A 26,460-nucleotide genomic window follows, 5' to 3' on the forward strand; every position below is an offset into this window, starting at 1 on the left:
GTTACCCGTTGCAAATTCTAGTCTTGTCACATAATGTCTGTTAAAATGCTCCTCTGCCTGTGCCTTTGATTTTCAATTGATTTTAAATCAATTTAAATCAATCTGTTACCATCACTGCCACTTGTTTTGTGTCTAAATGTATTCCTTGTTGAGTTAGTAGTTGATCTGACTGCACTTGTCGTTCATGAATTGAATTGTGTGGAGTGAAAAGACAAATCTGACTACAAATAGTTATATTTTTATTAGATAATATGTCATAAATAGTCCAATTTTAATATGTTTTGAAGGGGGAGGGGGTGGGGGTGAGCTGGTAATGCTACTGAATAAAGCAACATTTGGGAGTCGAGTCGTTTTGGTCAGCTGAATCTACTGACTCAGAAAAAGTGTGTGTGGGGGGGGGGCAATAAGAGAGTCAAAGACGGAAGGAATGAAAAGGACAGAGAGAGAGTGGGGGGTAAAGGATGGGGGTCTTAAAAACAGAGACTGGAAAGATAGGGACGGAAAGGGGGAGAGGGAAACTGGGGAATGGAAAAAGGGAAAAGGGAGAAAGAGAGAATGAGGGATGAAAAAGAAAAGGGTGAAGGGAGAGACAGAGAGAGAGATAAAAGAGGAATAAGGGATGAAGGAGGTGGCAAAGAAAGAAACAGGAACAAGTGAAGGAGATGGAAAGAAATGAGAGGGAAACAAAGAAGATGGAGACAGATTAAGAAAAGGGAGAGGGAGAGACTGGTGAATGAACAACGGATAAAGAGGGAGAGTGAGGAATGACTAAGAAAACTGAGAGGGAGAGAGAGGCTGAGCAATAAACAAGGGAAAGGGGGATGAGGGTGAGAGAGATTGGGAACAGAGGTAGAAAGAAAAAGAAAGGTGTAGAGAGAGTGAGGGACAGAATAAGAGAGATAGAATAGGGGGGGGGGCATGTTAAGAGTTAATGATCGCGGCTCTCTTTTGGGAGTAGATGATGTAAACCCCTCTAAACCATGTGACGCTTTAATAAATAATAATACAGACACACAGCAACAAACACGGCGCTTTGGTGTCGAGCGCTCTCGAGCCTCACGCACGCAGCAGAGAGCCGCACACAGCACTGAGCCGCACAGAGAAAGCCGCACAACAGCGCGATGTGCTGCTGCCGTGTCGGGGCGGAGCGCGCGGTGTACGCGCCCGGGGGCGCTCCGTGCGCACTGCGCTCTCTCGCGCACCGCCTGCGCCGCATCGGCGACGAGCTCGAGAAGAGGTGGACCACCGGCGCCGAGAATCACGACGATAACAACAATCATGGCGCTGACAATGGCAGCGCTAAAGGCGGCGTGTCGGTGAAGGACATGCACCTGCTCTGCACCGCCATCCAGGTCACCGTGCTCCTGCTGTTTGTGGGATGGCGACATCTGTAGGACGCGGCCAGGCTTCAAACGCACGTCGCCGAGAAGAGCTGCAACAGGTAAGCACCGGCCAAAAGTTTGTGGACACCTGAACCTCCAACCTCTCTTCTGACATGAAGCCTATCAAACATTATACTGCAGAAAATAGCTTTTAAACTACATGCTGGAACATTGCTGTGAGGATCTGGACCACATCAGGTGCTGATGTTGCTCAATTAGTTCTGGACCACAATCAATCTAACTCTAATGTATCATTGTGGAGAACCCAAATAATACTGGAGGGCTCGTGACCCCTGTAGCTACCACTCGGCCTTCAGCACGGTGAACTTTGACTCGTGCAGCTGCTCCAGAGTATCCCATTCCATGTCATACTTTGCTGTGGAGATTTCCTGTGTCTACAAACCTTCGGACATATAGTGTGTGTCCATCGGTCTTTGAGTCATAAATAATACCAAACTCTCAAACCCAGCGGTGCGGACCCTGTGCTCTGCATACCTGAACCCACACACAAGGAGCTAGTCCATCCGTTAGTTAATGGGCTGACTCAGGTGTCCCGGGTCAGAAAAAGCTCAGAAAGGTGCAGAGTGGGGACCCCAGGTCTGGGTTGGGAACCCATGCTTTAGATCACTGAATGTGGGTCTCCACTAAAGACGGCAAACAAGACCCTTTCCCAATAGTACGATACTGAAACTGTAACACGAGTATAAATGTGAATGAGGTCATTATGCTGCATAACATGAGCTCAAAAAGAGATCTGTCCAGTAGGAGTGTTCCTTAGATACCGTATCAGTCAGAGTTAATGTTATTTCACTGTGTAAAAATGTAGCTGTTGTGTTTAGTGATGCAAAGTTAAAAGGTCACAATGGTAGATGTCAAATACATTTTGGGGCCATGTAAAGTTTTAACCAGAATCTCCTTGCATTATGTAATTCTAAGGGCATTCTACTGATGTGTGCATGAGCTACAATATACTGTACACTCAGTGTCGAAAAGTTTGTAGACGTCCCATATAGTAACCGAATCCAGCTACAGAGGTTCCATTGTACACACACATCTTACATATGCTAATCACTTTTGAAAAGTAGAAACAAATTGGGTTGCTCTAGAGCAGTTGCACGTAAACAGACAAAGCCTGGGCTAGAGGGTTATAATTGTGCTTTAAAGCAATGGAACGGTGATGTTAGTAGTAAAAAGCCCCATCAAGTATATTTGGAAAAAGTTGGAGTGGCGTTTGGGATGCAGAACTAATCATCCAACACCAGCATCTGAACTCAGTAATGTTCTTGTGGGTTAATACTACCAAATCCTCACAATGTTGCAACATCTAATCTACATAGAACATTCTGGATCAACATCTGTCCACAAACATTTGACCATGTTGTGCATATATGTTGTTTTTTTCTAAATACAAATTCCAGTCTTGTGATTTTCTGGCTCATTTACAGCTCTTGAATGTACATAAGGTAAGAGTTTGAAGATTGAACATTACTTTGCATGTATACCTGGCTGGCATTGCAATAATCTTGAACTTATTTTGGCTTCATAGGTTCCCAGTGGGGTTCTGTGAAGATGGGCTTAGAGCCTGGACCAGTGCTGAGTGCAAGCACCTGTTGAGAGTAAAACAAGCCTGCAGTAACGTCGCTGAGCCTGTGGAAACCTGCCACACACATGCACACACACACACTCGCTCGCCGTCTTCTCATCTGTGTATGTGCTTAATGATGTTTGGTAGAGTGTTTGGAGCGGAGTCACCAAACACTTTGTGGTCTCGTTGTCACTTTCGTCCACTCAGATGGGCACCGACCGGTCGGTCGGCATGGGCACCGCAACCTCCAGCCGAGCCAGCTGTGACCTGATGTCATCGGCTGTGTGTTTGTTTTGGTGAGATGAGCTGAGGTCAAATGTAGTCAAACCCACCGGCGGCTCTCTGGGGACACTAATAATACTCCACTGATGTCATTGTCCCTTGGCGTTTGAGGGGAAAATTTTTACCATTATGGCAATAGGAGTCTTGGCTCAAACTTGACGACCTTAGAACTGATTATTTATTGCTGAGAAGTTATGCAAAAGAGGAAAAAATAATCTAAATTGCCTAAATTGTACATTTTCAGAAGCATTCAGAGGAGGAACGCCTAAAGAACTGTTACCAAAATCTTCTCCTCTGCTTTTTGCACTGTAACTTTTTTCATAAAAAGCTATTATAAATGTATGGTTTATTTGTTAGTTTTTCTGGATGATTTCCTATCCTGTCAAACTGCAACCTTACCCTTTACTACAATGCATATCTGTATGGTAGAAGTGTGTGAGGTGTATTTTTGTCTTAGGTGTTTACAGAATCAAGACAAAACTTTTCTAGAGCTTTTTTAAAAGGGCTTATTTGATGGTTGCAGTGTACATGTAGAATTTTTTTCCTATGAATTTTCATGCATAATGTGAATCTAAGGGCATGCTACTGATGTTTACATAAGCTACACACTTTTCTACAAGCTAAATTATGAACAGCTGGTGGTAATATTTATTATTTGTACAATTTGTTTTTATATTAATGATGTGTTTTACCTCTACCATTTTGATATTGTGTTTTTTGTCATTTCTGAAAATAAAAAGCCTTTTCAATTTATAATAAGGATGCATTTTTTATATCACAAGTGGAAACTTTCTATAGTAATACATTACCATGCAAAGATCTTTTATGTGCACACATACAGTGCACAGAGAAACTGAGGATTCTTTACAGTGGAAGTGAAAAGAACCTAAGGTCATTATGTCTGCAACACAAATGAAGAAAATTTACACTGTAAAAAAAATAGGTTTGAATGCACTTATGCCTCCAGAGCTCTTAAACGCTGATTACGGTAAAATAGTCAAAACTCTGAAAATAAGAACTGTTTTTTCAGAGAATAATTTGCCTTACCATGCCTGGTGTATGAATGGATATTAGTAGCATAAACTTTTCTGTGGTCTGGGAACAATTCAAATGAAATGAAATCAAAAGTTTACAACTGACGTTATCACAAAGCAGCTTTAAATAACCGTATTACAGTATCAGATCAGATCATTCTGATGGACAATTCCACTCTGCTGTTTCAAATCAAACCACTCTAAATGAACTTGTTTACATCTTTACAACAGATCTGTCCAGGACCTTCAAAGAATTTATTGATTTTGTTTTTTTAAGCTCCATGTTATGTAACTGACTGGACAGCAACAGTATATAACAAAGAACCTTTTCTTTTTCCAGAGAAGACATTGTTTGTTATGTAACGTAACAAAAGATCAAAATTAGGCAATTTTGCCTGCAATAAAGCAATGGTTGTGGATACCATTAAGTAAATATAAGGAGCAGACTGTGCTTTAAAGAAGGTATGACCAAAAAAAATAAAACATTTACCAACTCTTAGTGTTTTATCATTTATAGAAATAAATGATGGAATTTCTTAATCTCAAAAGTGATTGTTTCCACATTAGTAAAATATATTACAACAAAAATGATGAAAAGAAAACTGAGTAATATATTTTATGCATATCAAAACAAAGACCTTTGAATAAAGTAAATCCTATACATCACATTCAGTGAAAGCACAAATGTATTTATCAATACACTGATAAACAAAAACATAGCACAGACAGTGTACAATGGCACACTGCAAATAATGTGATTTTGACAAGTGAAATCATCTCAAATGTAGTCAATACGTATGACGATCCTGAATATGACATTACTGTAAGAAATGTACAGAACTCTTTAATTTATTACTAGGCACATTTAACGCCAGTGGAATAGGAATATGATACACAGTCAGTATATTGCATTAGGGTCAACATGCTCAACAGGGGCCTACTAGATAAAGAAGTGGGCTTGGGACTGCAAAGTGTCTGGCTTGACCTTCACAACCTGCAGGAAAATTGTGGGTGGTGGGAATGAAGGAAAGGCTTGGTTCTCCTACCTCAGTCCACAGCTGAGGTGCCCACCGCTCTGTGTGTTTGTTCATTGCCAGGGACGGGTAAAATGCACAAGACGTTATTTCCTTGTATTTTGTACAATAACAAATAAAAGTATAATGCACACTGCAAATGTTGGTTAGTGTGTCATAAAGCCCCCAGTATCAGGATAATCAATACATTTGGGATGAGTTTGAGTGTTTGTTTTTTTTTATCCTGAAATAATCATCCAATATCTGTACCTGAAACTCTTGTTCACGTGGCTGATTGCCATCTGATCCTCATAGAAATGTTCCATCATGTAGTCTACAGCCTCCCCATACAGCAGTGAAGCCAGGCAAGTTCCTTAATAACACTCTTGATTTCAGAAGAAGCATTGGATAAGAAAGTGTTTGACCAAATAGAGTTCATTTATTATTTTAAGATGTTCACACTTGTCAAGATTACATTTTGGGTAGTGCACATGTGTCAAGCATCCTAGAACATAAAAAGGAGCAAATAAAAGCAATGAGCTCTGCGTGTGAACACCCTGTCTGCCTAGTACTCCCTGTGGTTAGTAGATCTGAAAGTGAGCAGAAGTGGTGCCATCCTTCCAGCTGCGAGGAGTCTCCACGATGACGGCGCGACAAAGCGGACACGTTCGCTCTCGGTCGAACCACAGGCACAGACAGTCCTCACAGAACACATGCTGCAAGACAAAAATGACAATATGATGCAATTTTCTAGTTAAAAATAAATCACAGGCAGCTAAGTGTATTATTATTTAAAATCATTTACCTTCTCAGCATGGTGCTTGTATAAAATTAAAAATAAAAGTAAAAGATTTAATTTTTTCTATAAATTGATGATAAAAAGATGCTGTGAGCTAATGCGAAAAACAAAGTTTGTTTCCTGATATTTTTCTTGATCGCATGGATTTGGTTTGTTCTACAACACACAAATTAATATAATTAAGTATCTATTAGCCAGTAAAAGTAAGTATTGGATGATAACATCAAATAAAAGTAGACTGCTACAAAGTGTTAAACAAATACATTCACAAACAAAAGATCACTACTTACAAAAATAATGTTATTTGATTTTATTCCAATATAAAGTTTGCTTATGTTTGTTTTTTTTTTAGAACCAAAACTCTTACTGCTCAGTTATCATTTTTAAATATCATTTAAAACCATTACACAATGCTGTATATAAAACACAAACATAAAAATACTCTGCTAATGCCACATTTCAAACTCACACCTCAAACTCACTTGACACCTACATTTAAATAAAAAAGTGACAATAAATCTCAAACAGACTTTATGCACTCAATCTTAAGACTGCATTCATGTTGAATAATGTTTTGTGTCCGTCCTGGTCTAATGCTACAGGATACTTACCTAAGCCTTTCATGAGAAATAACATAAACCTACACCAATATCTTATTATACATTACATTACATTATGAATGCATTATGAAAACCCCCACCCCTGGCATCTGACCTACAATAAAGTGTGAACAATCTGTTAAATACATTTTTTAAATACAACTTCTGGGAAATAACATTCACATATCTATATGTTATGACTGTATGATTATTATATACTACAGCAACTGAACAGTGTACATTAAAAACACTAAGTACAAATTGAAGAAATTATGACATAATATATATTAGCGTGCCATTAGGAGTGCCCCAGGCATGTATTCTCACTGTGTTTTTGCAAGTATTACCTGGCAGAGTAGAGCAATTGGCTCTCTGAACTCAGCCTGGCAGATCGCACACACATCTCCTGCTTCGCTGCACTGCTGACTGCTGGCTCTCATACCGTACGTCTGAGAAACAAACACACACTCATAAACACAAAACGTTCATGCACCACCTCCTAAACTATTTAAACAACACTACGTATTTTAGGCATGGAAAATATATTGGTTCCACAAACAATAATTATGCGCTGATACATATTACTCCTCAACATATTGCTACTCCATGTTTGCTAAGTTTACCTTTAACCACACATTGCGTTTTTTTAAAAGTATTAACTAGAGTGGGCTGACCGTATCCATGTTTTATTACAAAGAGAGCATTATTAAGCTCACCTGCTCCAATGCACCTAATATTGTGAAACCCATTGTGAATGTCTTTGTGTGTCTATATGCTTTGCCATACTGCCCAACCCTTGTAACAACACTGCAAACAGCGGTGTAGTTGTTTAAACTTTATAAAACCATTTTTGATTAGAAGATTCATTCAGAACACAGCACACTGACAAAACAGTATACGTTCATATCAGCATACCCATCTCAATCATAAATCACATTGAATTACTGACTGCAAAGAGTGCATGAACATTATAGAGACTGCTGTTCTGTGTGAATATGGTCAAATGAAGAGTGAGAAAAGACCGACCTGAGAACTGCACAAAACAGCGAAGGCTTTCCGTATGCCTGATACTCTTCCACAAAGGTCAAATGACTGCAGAAAGAAAGTAATGGGGGTAAAAATAAGATCATAACAATGATATATCTAACAGCAGCACCCTTTTTTGATCTGCTCAACTGGCTCCTGTAATAAGTTTCTGTCCTTGAATAAAACTCTTCAACGTATTGCAGCAATCTCGTTTTCAGGTGCTGGGCTGCAGCTGTGGGGTGAAATGTCTCATGAAATTTGTAGGTAAATCAGCAGGCGATAAACATCTATTGTTTCTACAATATACACGTCCTTGCACTTACAAAGAAACAAAAAGTCATTAAAGACAAATCTGGCAATTCATTAGAAATATAACATTCAAAGTGATGCTGTTTTCTTTCTTTACCACACACACGCACACACAGACACACACACGCACACACACGCACACACACATACACAATGGCGTGCAATGTGTTCATAGAAATTTACCTTGCACAGGCTGTAGATTATTATCAGTGATGCACCCAGGAAATAGCTGCTGGATGGATCTTCCCCCATGATGTACTTGTACCACATCTGGATAGGAACTAAAGCACGGAACAGCTGACTCATCTCCTCTATCAGTAAATACAGCTTTCCCTGATAGCAAAAACACAGCAGGTGTTAGACACCGCAAACATCATTTTGAGATTGCTAATCTAAGGCCAGTACTTATCCGAAATCTAAATATTATAATAATTGATAACTGCATGTGCCCGACATTTCATTCCACATCCTTTTCTTTTTTGAAAAAGAAACAGAACACAATCCACTGCTTTAATGATTAAACCCCTCTTGTCTATGCTTGGTATTGGATATGGTAAATTTGTGCTGATATGTGCCGGTGCTCCATAGTGTATCCACAGCGCCGAATCGTCTCATAGTTCTTTTGAGAGATTACACAAACGCACAACTGAGGGTCTGCGTCTACAAGCAGTAGTTACAGTTAAATCTCTATATAATCACAAAAGATTAAAAAAAGAGGATATCCAAACTATCGTAGATCTAAAGACATATCTCTCCCAGTTTTATTTTCCAAATTAGCAAAGCTTAATTATATAAAAGTCACAAAGGAATGCACAAGAATTTCTCAATGAAAAAGCATTTTAATAAATCAGTATCTTTAATGTAGAATTGCTGTTACTGCAAACTTCACATCTTTGTTAAGGATTCACACATTAATTAAGGATAAAAGCTCACACTCATGCTCAGCTGAATGCTAAAAATGATGTGGGACATTTAAAAGTGCCAGCACTTAAGCTAAGAAGAGAATGACATCAAGCACAAGCAAAGAGGAGAGGGAGAGGGGAAAAAAAAGTCACATGAGAAACTGTGAATTTCACTGAATTTGACTCACTCATTCATTTACTGCAGGTGCCCCTCTCCCACATGATTTAAAAGGGCCTGGGAGCGGGAAAAAAAGCCCTTAAACTAGGCCTAAACAGTGGCAACTGACCAACACTCCACAGTCTTCTGGCATGACAGAAAATTTAGCCGCACTGCAAAGAAAACTGGCAGACACACTGAACACCTGCTACCCACTTACACCAAGGAAGGCAGTCAACCTTTCTGATGGATACAGGACCATTTTAATTTACTCATAGCTCTAAAATATTATCAGTTAGTGAGAATAGGAAAACATTAATATACATGTATAAAAGACATTAAAGCAAAACCTGTTATTCTTATTTTTTTTAATCCTAGTTTTCAGTTTTTAGGAACTTCAAGGAAGTTTTTAATCATCACTCACATTTACCAAAATGCTCCACAAGAGGAATTAACCAGTTTTTATATATTACACCAATTACACAGTGTGTTCTTGTTGTAATGTTTTAGTAAGAAAGCATTTTAATGATAAGTTATGATCCGAAACCATGTTCACACAGCCCCCAAAGAGGAGAATTATGTTCAATCACATTTTTATAGAGCACTTTTACATCCCTAGGCCCTAGCTCAAACGGATCAAACTGATGTGAGAGCGGCAAAGAATAACTCCCTCAGAAGATGAACCAAGACCCAACAATTTAATGTATCCTCCTCTGACTAAAACAAACCCTACTAATAATCGTCAATTTGGCCTTTAAAAAGGAGAGTTTGACAAAAGAATTTGAGATTTTTTCCCATACAGCAGCAGTGAATACTGTTTGTTTATGTGAGCTGTCCGTTTTCATCTTCAGCCTAATGCTACAAGGTTTATTAGGAAAGAAAGCAAAAAAGTCAGGAAAAAGAATAACTCATTTCTTAACTTCTACTATTTATAGAGTATTATTTATCACAGTCATATGACAGGACTACACTTAGTCATGCACTTTAGAACATGCTAATTACTGAGGAACTTTGTAATCTTTCAATCTACTGTTACTTCCTAAAGTGCAAAACTAAACAAGCAAAATTCAGACACCAAATCATGTCTTGGCTGATTGATTACTTTTGGGATACATGGAAGACTGGGACAGGTTTTTAATTTTTGCCTTCGTAGGCATAGAAGGAAAACTGCTCCAACACATGCACAAGTCCCAAACACAAATAACATCATCCTCCCACTGAGAGAGTGACTGCTATAGCTCCATATGCATAATGATGGCTTGGATTTTCTCTGACAGCAATTAATCACCCTGTCTGGATGCATGCGAGATGCCTGCCGGGGTCTTGTGACCCTGCCTGCATAGGCAATTCATCTTAGCCAGAGTTTGCACCAAACTGTTTCCTCTCCTCATCTCTTCTCGTCTGATTAGACCCTCTGAAACTGGACCTTGGCCAGATGCTAAAAAGTGGGACCAGTGTTCATCACAGGGGGCCGTCTCATTTCTGCTTGGTTTTGACAGTAAGCATCCGTAATAACAATAAAAGAAATAATTTTTAAAAACAGGCCACTCAGGGGTAATGGGGGACATCCCTTGGGGCAGGGAACCATGTGTTTCATTAATCTTTATCCAAGTAGGGCAGTATTTGATTAAAACACTGATTAATCTTTATGTTGTAGTTTTTTTAAAACATATTGCACTAGCTTAAAAGCTTCAAAATGAAACAATAACATTTTTAAGAGACCTATAGCAGATCACAAAGGCTCTCCATGGTCAAATGAGTGCAAAGTCTTAACAAGCAGTAACTTGAGTGTGTGTGTGTGTGTGTGTGTGTGTGTGTGTGTGTGTTTATAGCCATAATGCTCAGCATGGCTCAGTAATGAGGCAGAAAGGCTGACTGTGTGGCCATGACTTCATCGCCTGACAGTGGGCCACCTGGGCACAGCACAGGACATGGAAAGTGTGTGTGGAAAGAGTGTGTGTACGTGAGTGATAATAACGAGTGTGTGTAGGGGAGCACGTCTGGCTCACATGATGTCCAGGGAGCACAAACACTGATTGGACTACCGGGTGGTTATGGGGAGTTCCATCCAGGCTTCCCTTCTGCAAGGGGAAAAAAAAAAACCCAAACACAAAGATGACTGAACTCCAGAGTGTGTGCATGAGAGAGAGGGAGAGGGGGAGAGATTTTACACCCCCTTTATTTAAATCATGTTTTAAAGAGCAATTAAAACATACTTCCAAAAAAAAAAAAAAAGACTTTCAAAAAGAATTTAAAAAACAGGACAAATAACGTGTTTATGCACCCATCCGAGAGAGAGAGAGAGAGAGATTTTTTTTATTAGCTTCAATTATGTTCCAGAGAAATCAGCAGGAATGTTTTTTTATTTAAACCTCTATAGTTCCGTCTCAAAAGTTGGTTGCCTGAGCTCTGTGGTGGGTGGTCCATTGTTCTGAGGACACCACCAGCTTCTTTGTTTGATTTGCTAACTGTGTTTCTATTATGTCTATGTCCTTATTTTTGACTGCTATACATTTGTCAAACCCATAGCACAGAATTGTTTTCTCAGAAGAAAGGACAATGACAGTTTTTTTCTAGATTTAAATCAAATCAATAATGGAGTTTGATTTTCTCCTGTCTATCAAAGATAAAAGCTTTAAAGTCCAGCTGGACTGATGCCAAACAGGTTTGTTGTTGTACATGTTTTGTATGGACTTATATGGTTGTTGATAGTCCTATTTTCTTTTAAAAAGTTCTTTATGTAAGTACACGCATATCTAAACTGCTCAGAAATGTATCTCTTACAATTAAAGGTTTTAGTGGATGGAAAGAAGATAACTGAAGGGTAGTCTTTCAATTCTGCCCAGTACTGAATAGGACTTAATTACATAATGCATTTATGAGACCTATGTATGACCTCAAGTCCTGACGCTGTATAAAAACAAACCTGCATGTGCACGTTTACGTGAGCGTGCGCACTCCAGGGAGAGGTGACCTCACTCCTGCTCTCTGGGGATCATGAGCTCACATACTGCTTGCCAGGAAGCCAACCACGCAGGCAGGGAGACAGCCACCATTGATTGGCTTGTTTATCAGAACTGGAAGATCACACTCTGTGACCTAAGGGTGGCCATTTTTATGAATGCCATATACACGCACCTCTAGAAAGTCAAATAAGGAGTCAAGCATATGTATACGCCACAAAATGTGTAATTTGTGTACTCTGCTACTTTAGGATGTGCTCATTCTGGACAGATTGTGCACACAACTTTTATAATGTCTACAGAGATTCTTTGGAGCAGTTGCACATGAGTCTAACTTCACCGTGGCCCAGTGTCAAGTGTCAGGTAAAGCCATATAAAGTCCTCAAGCACTGGGTTGCAGTGAATCTGTGTTATCAGAAGAAATGGAATTTCATCCAATACCAATTAGAGTGGTGTCTGATCTGAAAGTAACTGTCCAACATCAGTATCTGACCTTACTAAAGCTGTAATGGCTAAATCCTCAAAACACGTTCCAACATCTAGACTAAAGCTGGACCTGAACAGTTTGCTGCAACAAAGGGAGACAAACTATTAATAACATAAAATCCAGAAGAAACTCTGGATGGGAAGATGTCTACATAGTGTACGTATATACACAATTGACATTTAATTAGGTACACCTACCTCGTATATTGTACTTTTGCTAATTTTTAGTTTACTCCATCATCTGAAAACAACAGCTGTCCCTCACATTGTGTGAAAATTTCATGATGAATGGACCAATTCCAAATGAATGAATGGACCAGTAATTTTCCAAAATTACTTTGAATAACATTTTTACATTGACTCCCATTGAAAGTTGAGAAGATTTTTCCCCCTTCTCCTATCTTATTATTATGTTATTATTTTACAGATATTTTTCTTTGGACAGTGACAATATGCACTCACTAGCTACATTATTAATAATGCCAATCATATAGTTCCAAGCTACATACAAATACGTAGCTCATCTGTTGCAGAAAAATTTACATCTGGACCATCACTGTGCTGATATTTGTTATTTATTTATTTAAAAAACGGGGACAATACAAATTAATAAACATTATCATTTCAAAATGTAAATTTACACTGTAATAATATTGTCACGGTAGTGCTGACATTTTAAACACTTCAGTATCACAGCCTGGGGAAATTCATCCACCAAATAAATAAGAACAATGAGCTTCATTGATGTGAAATACTAAATGGCACCTCTTGTGGAGATTTTTGTAAAACACGAGTGAATGTTTTAAGCCAGTTGCATGAAGTGCCTGCATCTAAAATAGTCTGACAAGTCTGACAAAACGAAAAATAAATATTTTAGTTTCTTACCCTGGATTTGAAAGCAAGGAGGATTTTGGGTAGGAAGAGGATGAGGCACTTGACAGCAATAGTGATGTACTTCAGGATAAAGTCTGTGATTCCAACTACCCAGATCAGATCGAAGAAGTCATAACTATTAATATTCGGCTTCGCAAAAATAAGGCTGTGGAGGAGAACAACGCAAGTGGCTGTTAAATATTATAGTCTTTCCCAACAAAGAAACAGTATGTATTTGATTAAAACCATGTTCACACTTGACATGCCTTAGGTACCTGGGAGTTTCACATTCTCATTTAAAAAAAAACTAGGTAGTTAAGTACATATTACAATTAAAACTATGTATAAACTAAACACAAGCCAGACAGTTTACATAGCTCATAACATTTTGTGTTTTTTAGGAAATCATTTTGCAGGACTTTTCCAGGACAGACCCCATAATTTAGGTACATGACAGTACAGCTAACAAAACAATGCTCAATAATGAATTGAAATTAGTCAACATGGACTTATTTATTAATTGGTCTGTGCGTGATTTACTTACATCTGTGTATTTTCTGTAATTTTTGAAAGATTTTCATATACTCCACACACATACAACTAAACCTGACTTCTGTTATAATTTGAAAAGATATAAAGGGTTAATCTGAGCAGTAGAAGCTAAATATACAGTGTTTTTATGGTCCACTTACACTCTTTTCCAGCATTTCAATTATATTTCCAAAATGTATTTAATCAATATTCTTCTTGTTTTCCATGACAGAAAAAGTTAACACTTTTTTTTTTAGGTTTTGTTTCCAGGATGTGTGGAAAACCTGAACATAATAAACAAAAAAAAATTTCCCCTATCTCTTCACTTTCAGATGCCTGGAAAGCTCTGCACTGCAATTATTCTAAGTTACAATATAAGCTAATGTAAAAGTGCTGTGTCTTTATTGACCATGGTAGAATCACAGAGATCAGATGTTACAGTCAAGAATAAACAGCCTAAGACATAGTGGTGTGGGATTTAAACAAAAAGGTGATTAAAAACAATAAAATAGACAATAATTGACAAAGAACTAAATACTCACATGATGGGAAAACATACATGATCCTACAGAAAGAATGTAAACAGAAATACAGATAAAAAATGAAAACAAGATGTTACATAAATGAAAAAAAGCAGGCCATTCAGCTTTAAAACAGAAACAAAAAATAAAATCTAGGGTGTAAAATGGAGGGACAATTGCCGATTGATGCATGGCCATGAAAACTTGACTCTAGCAGACCCTGTACACACTGACCTGTTGTGCAGCTCCTCAGCACTGAAAGTATAATACACATAGACAATATTGCCTGCAAGAAACACCAGAATCCAAAGAGTAATGAAAATGGATCTCTCCTCCTGCAAAAAAGAAAACTGATTAATTAAGTTTTTACACACAGAAGACCTTAATCTTTTAAATACTGGGAAGAATTAGGTGAATTAATTAAGTATTATAAAAATGTGTAAAATTCCCCATGTTTGCTGACTTGGTCTGACCTTTATGTGGCCTGTTCTGTTAAATTAATATTGTGTTTAGCATGGAGGCTTACACTTACCCGGAGTGACACCTGGTGCTTCAGAGTAGAATTAGCAAAGGCAAATGTGCTGGCCATCCCAATACATACAGCAATACCTGATAGACACAATCACAAAGTGACAAATTTAGATTTAGTGTTTCATGTATGTGAAGCATAAACCCTCAGCATAAACGTTATTACTTTATTATAATCAGAGGACATATAACATCAGTCAGTATTAAAAAGGTTTGTCCTGAACCTCAGGGTGATAACTGCTATGATTTTTCTATGGCTTTTAATGAAGCAAGAATTTTCTCTCAGAGTGGGTTTATCACCAGAAAAGCTTCATTGCATCCTGTGATGATTTTAACTGCAGCATTATTTAAGGTGTCAAAACAGCGCAAGACCGCTATCATCACAAAGTTTATACTGGGCTTTAAGTGGAATAAGTCATAATCTTTATCCCACAAAAGTGTTGTATCGCTTTAAGAAGCTGTTAAAGAAGTAATAGCACATCTTTAACATCCTAAGCATGGCATCTGAGATTCCACACAAAACCTCTCTTAGTGAACAAAGAAATACTTAAAATCCATCCCCATTTTTGTTCTTCTTCCCCTCCTGCTGGTTATTAATCTCTCTTTTTTCTATTTAGTGAAATAAACACTTTTGGGCAGTGGTCATTTAATATTGAAATCATGTTTGTAATGAAGATGGAAAACAATTAAGCTCTCACCAAGCTTGTGCTGGAAGCAGACTTTAGCAAGGAGGATGAGGATGAAGGGCAGCCCTCTCTGCAGCCATGTGACTACAGCTTTGAGCTCAGACAGAGCAGGAGCAGGAGCAGATGCTTCATCACCTGAAAGTAAGAAATTTAGTTCATACATAAACTAAAACCGTCACCAGTATTTTAGACCACATTTAGAACTAAATTAAAATCATGGTTGAAAATTGATTGAAAAATGTATTTCTTAGACAATTATTTTTATAATTATATATTGTCACTTTCTGGAAAAAACACTACTTATATTTGTATGTATCAATTTTTCAATAATTTGAAAATCATCAGTTAAACTTTGTCTTGTTTTTGTTTGAATGAGTTGTTTGTTACATTAGCGATATCTACAGTTAGTGCTGGGCGATATGAGCGCAAATCAATATCATGATTAATTGTAATTAATTGTACATTTTACCACGATTACAATTCATGAATGATTATTTTGTTTTTGTATATTTGACTCTCATAGTTCAGTGAAATATTGCAGTGACGGTATTAGCTGCTTGAATCGCTTGATCAGCCTCTGCGTTTAGGTGGGGACATAACAGAATCAATATAATCAATATAGACAAGAGTATGTCTAGTTCTGAATGTCAATTTTGATTCATTTTCTATTAACTGCCCAGCCCTACCTACAGTGCAAGTTCAATTAAAGAGAGGGACATCATAAAACTAAATGTATATTGGCTAATTGACTGCATATGAGTAAAGGGGAGACTTATTTGTTGCCAGTTAAACCCACCTCATACCTTTTATTAATGCAATATCTACTAATGTTCCTCATGTAAATAATGTCATTTATATATAGTACCTATTCAGTTTATACAGTACCAGTATAAAGTACCTATTGATCCCCTCTTATTTTTAGCTAGTGGTGCTGTATCCTATTCATCTCAATGGCGAGAACTGTTGCCTGCGCACGGAGCATGATGTGTTGCAGTGTGGCAAGAGCAACCTCCTCACACAGCAAAAACATGAACGCAAATTGAACAAGAGTACATTGGTATATCATTGGTACATCATTCGAGTGTCCCAATCAGAGCTGTCTTTTACTCTCATGCAGAAAGGTCACAGACATGCCACATGGCCCAACTGCTATCTTATATTAATCATCGCTTTAAGAAAGTTCACAAGGCCTCACCCCCATCATCTCGGTTGCTGTGTCTCTCGGCTGAAGAGGCGGAATGGAGCAGTGACGATCGGTGTTGTCCGGACTGGTGGAAATGATGATGATGATGGTGATGATGATGCTGTGGAGGGCGAGGGTGGTAGGGTGTGCTTTCTGCTCGGTGAGGGCCTTCCTCCCTGGACGAAGCAGTCATTTGGATGAAGACCTCTGGAGGAGATCCCAGAACAAGTCCAGCAGCCTGGAAAGGGGCTGCGGTCACAGTGCCAGCAGAGACCCCAACCAGTCCAGAGAAGAGCTGCTGAGGAGAAGAGGGTGAGTCTGGTTTTAGAGATTCAAACACCCCCCCTTCATCCAGACTACTCTCAGATCCAAGAGTTTGGCTCCGGTTCCTGTAGGTCCATACAAAGAAAAGGGAGACATTCAGGCCATTGATCCATTAAAGAGCCAAATACAGAATATACTGATATAATAGAAGAGCATAGAATATAATAGAAGAACAAATAATGCGCTGCTTTAAAGGGGCTGTAAAACAAAGCGATGTTTGATATCGCAAAAAAAATGCTATCAAAATTATTTCAGCATTTACAAAGTGCAGCTAGGAAGCCAGATATATTTTGTGAACATCATATGTGTAATAATGCAGTATTTGTTTTATTTTCTTATAGTACAAAGACTTATCCACACTTGTGTCCTGTGCATTGTTTGTCACAGTATTTCAAGGACAGCAAAAATTGAAAAACTAAGCGTTTTTACAATGTTAATAAAATGTTAAAGCATCATGAGCTAAATAAGCCATCAACACCATGGCTAAGTATTTCATCATTCAAACAGCAGTCTTTCAAAGGCCATCTCAAATATGTGGATTCACATGGTTTCTGACATAAAAAGTAAGTAGCTAACTAACTAAAATTCTGTCAAATTGCTTCACAGGTCTTTGAAGCTGCAGATGAAAAATTGGAAGTGTGGGAGGAGATAGTGACTAACTGCAAATTCATAAACTGGTACACACTGACTGTAGATGTTGTAGAGTTCTATCTACACCACTTTTAAGGTATAAGGGGATATTGCCCTTGGAAAAACTTCTAGATATGACATTTTTAGGAAAAAATATGCTTTTTAGGGACTTAATCATGAAAGGATAGGGACTTTAATATATTTGAAGTCTGGTCTTTTAAAAAAAACTCTTTTGTTTATCTTTGGCCTAGTAACAAATCTGATCAGAGTTTCTTACTGCTCATTTAAAAATGTATTACATTAGTTATTTAACAACTGACAATGACAGAACTAGCACTTTATATTTTATTTCATGCAGAAAGGCTCTCCAGGTGTTTCACTGCTATAAATATACTATCAGGCACGCTTTAAAACTCCAGGTTCACACTGATCTTTAAATGAGTCTGAGATGCTTATGACCTTTCAGGCGGCATGCCGTCCGTGTTGCTGCTGTGGCGTCTCTGCATGGCGCCAACTTTATCACCAGAAGCTGTAAATCTGTGAAGAAAAAAAAAACATCAACACTTCAAACAAGTACAATCACACAGAGAAGAGAATTTCATTAAAGGATTGGGGCTAGAAGACAAATAATGCATCTTGGCAAAGATCAGTGTAGCAACCTTTTCAAACCTGAGTGGGATTGTTACAATTATTCAGTTAGAAACAGATTACTTAAAATAAAGTCAAATTCAGAGCTGGTATTAAAAATCCTTATTGGCTCTCTTTTACAGTAAGCTCCATTCATTTTTCAGTCTAGTGTAGTTTTCCAACTATTTTGCAATTTAAGAGCCATACATAGTTTGTTAATGTAAAGTCAATTTTATTTTCTGGTCGTAAAACACTTTTAATCATAATTTAATTACTGTCATAAATATGCTAGTTGGTTACCAATAAGATAAACATATCTTCAACCCTGAGCTAATGATCAAGTAATGCAACAATTGGGTGCAGATAACTGTATCCCCATTTGTATTATTTTTAATTAAATTAGAAAATATGGTATTGGTTGAAAAACTTCATACTTAATTTCTTACTTTTTATTTACTTTTATTTCTTTTCTAATGATATAACAAAGAACAAATACAGTTTTGTCTTTCCACAATTTTTCACTTTTGTTCCTTAAAACTGAAGTTTCAGAGAAAAAAGTTCTTATCAATTTTTCAGTGTTTGCATTTTGTGTAAGTGGAAAGAGAATGTGGAATCATCCAAAAGTAGATACCATGAAAAATTTAATATATCCATACATACAACACATTCCCACTTTCAACATACATCATCTGAAAGGGGATTAACTAGCCTTTCAAAATATTGTGGCCCTGAAACACTGAAATAAGGGCTATCTTACAAATAGTCAGTATTTTTCTTTATGGATTAATTGTCTCTTTAAATTACTGAAACTAAAATGCAACCTAAAATGTTATTTTTAAATGTGAATTTAGAAACTGGCACTTTTGGCTTCAATTTCTTCAAAAACTGTAATCGTGAATATATAGCAAAAGAGTCAGTATAATGTATTAGAACCATAAAAGGTCTTTAAGTGTTTTACACCATAGCCTAATCTACAACTTTGAGCAAACCTCTCAAAGACGGAGGAAGGAATCTCACTGTAGGTCGACATTAGGTGCTGTTACATTAGTAAAGCCATTGTAAGACAACAGTGTACACTAATCCAATTTTTAAAATAGAAATCACAAAGCCTCACCATCATTTCGACCCTCATAACACAGACCAGCAGCATTAGCCTGCTAAAGCTAAAAGCTATCTACGTCATCAATAGGAGAGGCTTTCATAAGGAGCAGCCAATCACGTCCGACTTCCTGTTCTGCATTCTGTTGTGAAAAGAGATTCAGTTCAGTTCGGTTCATTCAATTGAACCGATTCCTCCAAACTGTCAGTGTGCGCTTGTGTGCGCGCGCGCGTGCATATGTGTGTGTGTGTGTGTGTGTGTGTGTGTGTTTGTAGAGTGAAAAATGGTTATCAAAGCAAAGTAAATAATAAAAAGAAAATAACCTCAACACAAAATAAAACAAAGCACTGCACAAAATGACATAGCAAACAAAATATAGAATAAAAAAGGAATAACAACAAAATATAAAAAGCAATGTACAAATACACAGAAAGTGCATGAAATGTCTAAATGAATTTTGAAATTAAAGTAATATTTTATTTTTATTAGTGATGCAAAATGGAATTTTAGACATATCGGAAGGTAACTTTATTTATTTATTTATTTATTTATTTATGATCAGGCCAAGGTTTAAAAAGGACTTGTCAATGCTCTTGTTACAAAAAAAAAAAAAACTCTTATTTTTGTATTACTGTATTGTTATAATTCACTGCGCAATGTCCACTGGTGTTACTTTGTGTTTGATCTTTTTCCATAAGTTAACTATCATTTATTTCTTATTATTATCTTAATTAGTTTGAGTAGATGTATTATTTATCCTTGTTATTTGAAAAAAGCTGTTAAAACCTGTTAGATGAACAAATGTGTCTAAGGATACACCGATTATTATCATTCGATTCATTTGGTGCTGTGAATCGGTTTCTTAAAAAGATCCGGTTGGAAACAAATGATTCAGTCACAAATCGGACATGGCTAGATTAGAGACGGCTGTCAGTTTTCAACACAGACTATCATTTGTCTTTTTAATCCAATAACGTATCCAAACATAAGCCGGTTTAACCGAGTATTTTTCTACTTAATAGGTTTGGCGTTGTTGTAGCCTGTTTTGAAGTTCCTGGTTTATATTAAACGCGTAAACGAAGAAAGGCTTTCTGCTATGCGGCTAATTTAAACGTCGTGTTTTTGTTTTGATGTTAAAGAACCTGCATTAACTTACCACAAGATACCGATAGAAGACACTGCAGTAAATATACATTCAAGTTCGAAATGATCGCTTTATAAGCTCTGTTTTCTAAACACTACATTTTTAATGTAAATTAGCTTATGTATTTAGGCCTAAAATGGGTTAGTTCACGAAGCCGTGGTTGCTCTTTCGAGATGATTAAAATGGCGTTATGTTTGTAACCGAAGCTGTAAATAAGATGGTGAACGTGAATGTGTCTGTGTAAGTAGCTGTAGTTGTGTTGCTCGTCTTGAAGCGGTACCTGGACCTGGTGCAGATCCAGAAGAAAGCCTCCATGGTGGTCCGCCGCCTTCTGCGCAGACGCTGGGTCCTGGGGGTCGTTCTCGGCTTGTCCCTCCTTTACTTTCTCACCAGCACCCTCAAACAGGTGAATAATGACAAAAAAAAATTATAATGACCAAAATAACAGTCTAATAACTACTGCAATTCAGTCATCATGTACCAAAATAAGTATTTATGGAAAAAATACATATGAGAAAGTGATTGTATTCACATGTTTAAAGCGCAGTTTTTAATGAGTTTATATATAATCTAATTTCTTTGGCCCTGAATTAAAACTGCTTGTGCTCCATGGAGTGGGACACTGTCTTAGGGACAGATATGTTTCAAATATATTTGATGGATTTGTACTTATCTGAGGATGTTCAAGTGGAAATACTTTCACTTATAATCATGAATATTAGTGAGGAAAGTTGTGTGTTTTTTACTTAATTAACCTTTAGGTATTAACATTTAGACAAGACAACAAAATCAGGTTGGCACGGTGGTGCAGCAGGTAGTGTCCTGGAGGTTGTGGGTTCAAGTCCCGCACCGGGTGACTGTCTGTGTGGAGTGTGGTGTGTTCTCCCTGTGTCCGTGTGGGTTTCCTCCGGGTGCTCCAGTTCCCTCCCACAGTCCAAAAACACACGTTGTTAGGTGGATTGGAGACTCTAAAGTTTCAATAGGTTGTGTGTGTGTGTGTGTTGCCCCGTGAAGGACTGGCGCCCCCTCCAGCGTGTGTTCCTTTCCAATGATTCCACAACCCTGAATTGGACATTCTTATGAATGTTTACAATTCTGCAATGTTAGTTTGAGCTGTGCACTAATTTATTAAACCCCTTAATGTGTTGTGAACAGGAGGAGCGAACTGTAAGAGACCGAACACTCCTACAAGCAAAGGAATCTGACCACCACATACCATGGAGAGTGAAGTTCAACTTGGGCAACAGCAGCAGGCAGATCACACAGTGTAGGAACTCCATACAGGGGAAGACCCTCCTCACAGATGAACTTGGTAAATATTGCAAAGGGAATTCCACACGTCTGTTGATTTCACCAGCTGAGAATCAGATGTGTTTGAATAATTAAGTTACAATGATAGCCCTAGTTTTAAGGTATTTACCTAGTTGTAAATTATTTATAAACACATTTCTGTTATTCCTTTGTAGTGTCTATCAAAAATGAGTAATCATGATTATCACATGCAGATACTGTGCAAAGGTATCGGTGTATTGCTCCTTTGTTTTGTTATAACCCTCTTGTTACTGTGTCTCAGGTTATGTGTGCGAGAGGAAAGACCTGCTGGTGAATGGTTGCTGTAATGTGAATGCTCTGAGCTCCAGGCAGTACATCTGTAAAACCTGTTTGCCCAATGGCTGCTGCAGTGTCTATGAGTACTGCGTCTCCTGCTGCCTTCAACCTGACAAGGTGTTGACACAGTCACTTTTATTATTATCTCTCATCCATATTGTGAACCAGTAATAATGCATACCTGACAGTTTGTGTCATTTTTAGTGTTTGCTTTAAATTCTCCAGCTCTTGTGCCACACTCTCTTTGTTATATTGTGTTTTTATATACAGCTTTGGCCACTCCTGATCAAATAGAGTTATTTGTTTATTTTCCAAAAAAAAAAAAACACGTCCTCAACAGGGAGCCAATTTTAATATGATGTTTATCTGCAGATGTGTACTGTGCAGATTCTCATAATTTGACCTAAAATTAAATTAATAAACAGGAACATGTAAAGGCCAGCGTGTCTGATGCTTTATGTACATCTGTCAATGCCGATACATACATATTTTTAAAATGTAGAATAAAATTTACTTATGTAATGTTACAAATACAGTTAAATTAATGGAAGGAACTGGAACCCAATGTGACCCACAGTTTCTTCTCTCCCAGATTATAATAAATAGTTTGTCAAATGTTGGTTTGAAATCATAATGAAATAAACATCTTTAGCAATTATCTGCAAAAGATTCAAGATTCCATATTGATGTAAGGAACAAGTACGATATATGAGGTAACATGAGATAATATAAACCAAATGCATCTAAACAAATGTTCATGCTTTTGATTATAAACGGAATATTCTCTCTCACTGTTTGTCTCAGCAACCTCTGCTGGAGCGTTTTTTGAATCGAGCAGCTGAGGGGTTTCAGAATCTCTTCACAGCAGTAGAAGATCACTTTGAGCTGTGCCTGGCTAAATGCCGTACCTCCTCACAGGTGTGTGTCAAAAATGCAGGAAGCCTCTTCTCTTTGTACATTCTCAGCACGTAAGATTTAGCTCAGGAGTGTTAAAGCTAGCAAGCACTTTGCAGACAGAGGTGGATAAAGGAGTCTAAACTATTTTCAACTAAAATATTGTATAAGTATTGTATTGTAGTCTGTTAGAAATACAGAATGTCCTCAGAGTCCCCAGTATATCAGTCAGTGCAAACAAGTAAGATGTATATTTTCATAGGAATGTTTACAGATTTATAAGTTTATAAGTGTATAAAAGGAAGAGACTAAATATGGTATTTTCTGCATATTTTAGTCCACAGTCTCTGGTTATTTGTTGGGTTAAATACATTGTGGGAAAAATGAATTATAAAATGGACATTGCCAAATTTGGCGATGTCATTTAAATGTTAAATTCAGCAAATCAACAGTAACTGTGAAATAAATGAATCTGTGTTCTGTAGAAGATACTTATTTCATTTGGCAAAACAACAAAATGTGTCTTTTGACTACATATTTTTTTAAATAAAAATGTAAATGTTTTTGGGCGGCACGGTGGTGCAGCAGGTAGTGTCGCAGTCACACAGCTCCAGGGACCTGGAGGTTGTGGGTTCGATTCCTGCTTCGGGTGACTGTCTGTGAGGAGTTGGTGTGTTCTCCCCGTGTCCGCGTGGGTTTCCTCCGGGTGCTCCGGTTTCCTCCCACAGCCCAATAACACACGTTGCAGGTGGATTGACGACTCGAAAGTGTCCGTAGGTGTGAGTGTGTGAGTGAATGTGTGTGTGTCTGTGTTGCCGTGTGAAGGACTGGCGTCCCCTCCAGGGTGTATTCCCGCCTTGCGCCCAATGATTCTAGGTAGGCTCTGGACCCCCCCCCCCCCTGAGACCCTAAATTGGATAAGCAGATAATGGATGGATGGATGGATGTAAATGTTTTTGAATTAGTGATATATAGTATATAATTTGATATTGAGTTAATGTAGACATATATTTATAAATAGGTTTTGAAATGCTCTTCACAAATGCATCCCAGGTTTTTAGCATTTGTGTCCAGTCTACACCCATTGTTTGGCTTTTTCAGACGGCCATATGAGTGTGCTAATTTGTGACATCGTTTTCTTTTTCCTTCTTCTTTTGTTTCCCTCCAGAGTGTCCAGCATGAAAACACATACAGAAACCCCCAGGCCAAGTACTGTTATGGTGAAAACCCACCTGAACTCCTGCCAATTTGATGGTTTGACTACTTCCTGTTTTGAGAGAAGTATTGGCTGGCTCAGTGAAGAGATGCTTTTTCTTGTGAAGAGGTAATGACATGCTACCTCTCACTTTCAGTATTTCTGAATGACCACAATGAACTAAAATGAATGATAGACCTGCTGGACCAACATAAAGACACAAACTGACAACTGGGAGAAGAAGAATGAAAGATATTTTGTACACTTCATAAGTGAATAGACCCATTTTAACCTCATCAGTGATGATCATGTTGTTTATAAGCAGGGGGAACCGAATATACGGTCTGATGCGGAAGTTAGATCATATGATATGTATAAATTACATGTTTTGTTGAGGAATGAACTACCTGTCCTCTACAGAGAAATCATCTCTGCACATTGATTACTGTTTATTTCCTGAATTTAGCCTATTGACTAAAAGTAAAGCATACAATTTAATCTGTTCCAAATTTGTAGCATGTTTTTAATTCCATGGTGTATATTTTTCCAGGTTGTAAAACTAAGCATATCAAGAGACTTGAGGTTTGTCCCAAAATCTAGAGAGCTGTCTAGGTAGGCACTGACGGTTCTAACGGTCATCTGTCCTCATGAGGCAGAGTATTGAGACACTCTAATTAGAGAGCGATAGCGCCACAGCTTGTTTGTGTCACGTTGCATCATTGCCTTCGTGGCTGAGGAAGGGTTCGATGCTTCCTTAAATTCATCCAGATTAAGATATCTTAGTAGACAACATAATGAGGTGTCTAAGAACTGGGACAGCCTACGTGTCGGGAGCGCACACACTATGACGTCAAATGCATTCCAGTTAGACAGCTCACTGGGTTTAGGGACAGACATATTGTGCATTAAATTGTGCAGGAAAATGCCTTGTTTCTTTATTTTCTTTGTAGAAATGTGAGTTGTTTTAACTTAAAACCAACAAAACATATAATTTGACAATTCAAACTTTTGCACGACTGTTATTGTCTTACTGTTGTCTACCATGGTGCTGCAAGTACTGTCAGGACCACTGCACACTTTCCTAAAAATACACCCTCCCAGGTGTTGACTAAATTAAACTGGAAATGCATCAGACAGTTGAGCCTGATGTGAGAATTCTTTTGCTCAATCAGCTCTATTACACATGTAACGGCTCTAATAAACAGAGGTGAGTAATATATTTAGTGCATATGGATGCAATAAATGTTGATTAGTTGGCAGACAATAAAGATACATGCAAAACTTGAGGGCTTTTGATCTTATCTTAATGATGCTTGCTCTCTTTTTTGGTATTGGTTTTCAGCGCCCCTGTCAGCAATCATGAGACAGATTGCAGAGTGTGGGAATAATAATTTGCATGTGTTTTAATGACTCTATTTGTTGAATGTGCTTTATGTAGAAGCATAAAATTGAAGCTTCATTTAAAAGAGAGGTTTAAGTAATAAGGTACATATGTTCTTTTTTATAAGATATGAAAAAATTGGGACACCTAGCAATCCTGCTGTGTCACCAAAACAGCCACCATCAGATAAAAGTACATAAGGCTTTTATTTCTGAGACAAAACAGCACTCCGCTTTATCCTTCTGCTGTGAGCTGACAACAGTAGAGGTATGAAAAGATGTGCAGCAATCAAACAGCCATTCCTCAGAAGAGCAACCGGTGCTCCAGTTTCTTCCCAAATCCCAGAAACACATAGATTAATATGATTGTGGTTAGTGTGTGAAACTGTCCACAGGTGTGAACATGTAAGTGACTGTGAGCATGTGATGACCGGTGATGGACTGGTGCTCTGTTCAGGGTGTGTTCCTGCCTTGTGTCAAATCAGTTGTTGTGGGCCCAGACCCACACTGACACTGAACAGGCTGAAGCGGTTTCAGAAGATGAACAAATGGGGGTGGGGGGGGGGGGGTTGTGTCTGTGCTGTAGAGATAAAAATAAAAGTCTGTTGAAATATTCAACCAAGTCTTCAACATAATATTTCAAGGCAGCAAGGCCCCAAATGTTTGCCTGTGTATTGGGGTGGGCATTAGTAATCTTTTA

The 26,460-nt window shown here is 37.9% G+C and overlaps 2 protein-coding genes across 3 annotated transcripts; one reads left to right on the top strand and one right to left on the bottom strand.

Moving 5' to 3' along the window:
* Positions 1-4,018: 4,018 nt before the first annotated feature.
* LOC136679027 (E3 ubiquitin-protein ligase RNFT2-like) lies at positions 4,019-21,037 on the bottom strand. Of its 2 annotated transcripts, none has more exons than XM_066657285.1 (11): positions 20,964-21,037; positions 18,273-18,350; positions 16,872-17,248; positions 15,689-15,811; positions 14,995-15,071; positions 14,697-14,797; positions 13,423-13,576; positions 8,213-8,362; positions 7,721-7,786; positions 7,042-7,143; positions 4,019-6,012 (listed from the first exon to the last, which is right to left on the bottom strand). In XM_066657285.1, exons 1-11 carry the CDS (start codon positions 20,996-20,998, stop codon positions 5,878-5,880), a joined length of 1,398 nt encoding a protein of 465 aa, XP_066513382.1. In that variant the 5' UTR covers positions 20,999-21,037; the 3' UTR covers positions 4,019-5,877. The 2 variants fall into 2 exon arrangements, with proteins under 2 accessions (XP_066513382.1, XP_066513381.1); XM_066657284.1 differs by lacking the exon at positions 20,964-21,037 and adding an exon at positions 19,555-19,616.
* On the top strand, positions 20,450-26,286 carry LOC136679028 (SREBP regulating gene protein). Its single transcript, XM_066657286.1, has 5 exons — positions 20,450-21,089; positions 21,839-21,995; positions 22,257-22,408; positions 23,096-23,209; positions 24,354-26,286. The coding sequence occupies exons 1-5, from the start codon at positions 20,997-20,999 to the stop codon at positions 24,435-24,437; spliced, it is 600 nt and encodes a 199-aa protein (XP_066513383.1). The 5' UTR covers positions 20,450-20,996; the 3' UTR covers positions 24,438-26,286.
* The last annotated feature ends 174 nt before the right edge of the window (positions 26,287-26,460 follow it).

Source organism: Hoplias malabaricus, chromosome Y (genome assembly GCF_029633855.1).
Source record: "Hoplias malabaricus isolate fHopMal1 chromosome Y, fHopMal1.hap1, whole genome shotgun sequence".
In the NCBI taxonomy this organism is placed as follows: domain Eukaryota; kingdom Metazoa; phylum Chordata; class Actinopteri; order Characiformes; family Erythrinidae; genus Hoplias; species Hoplias malabaricus.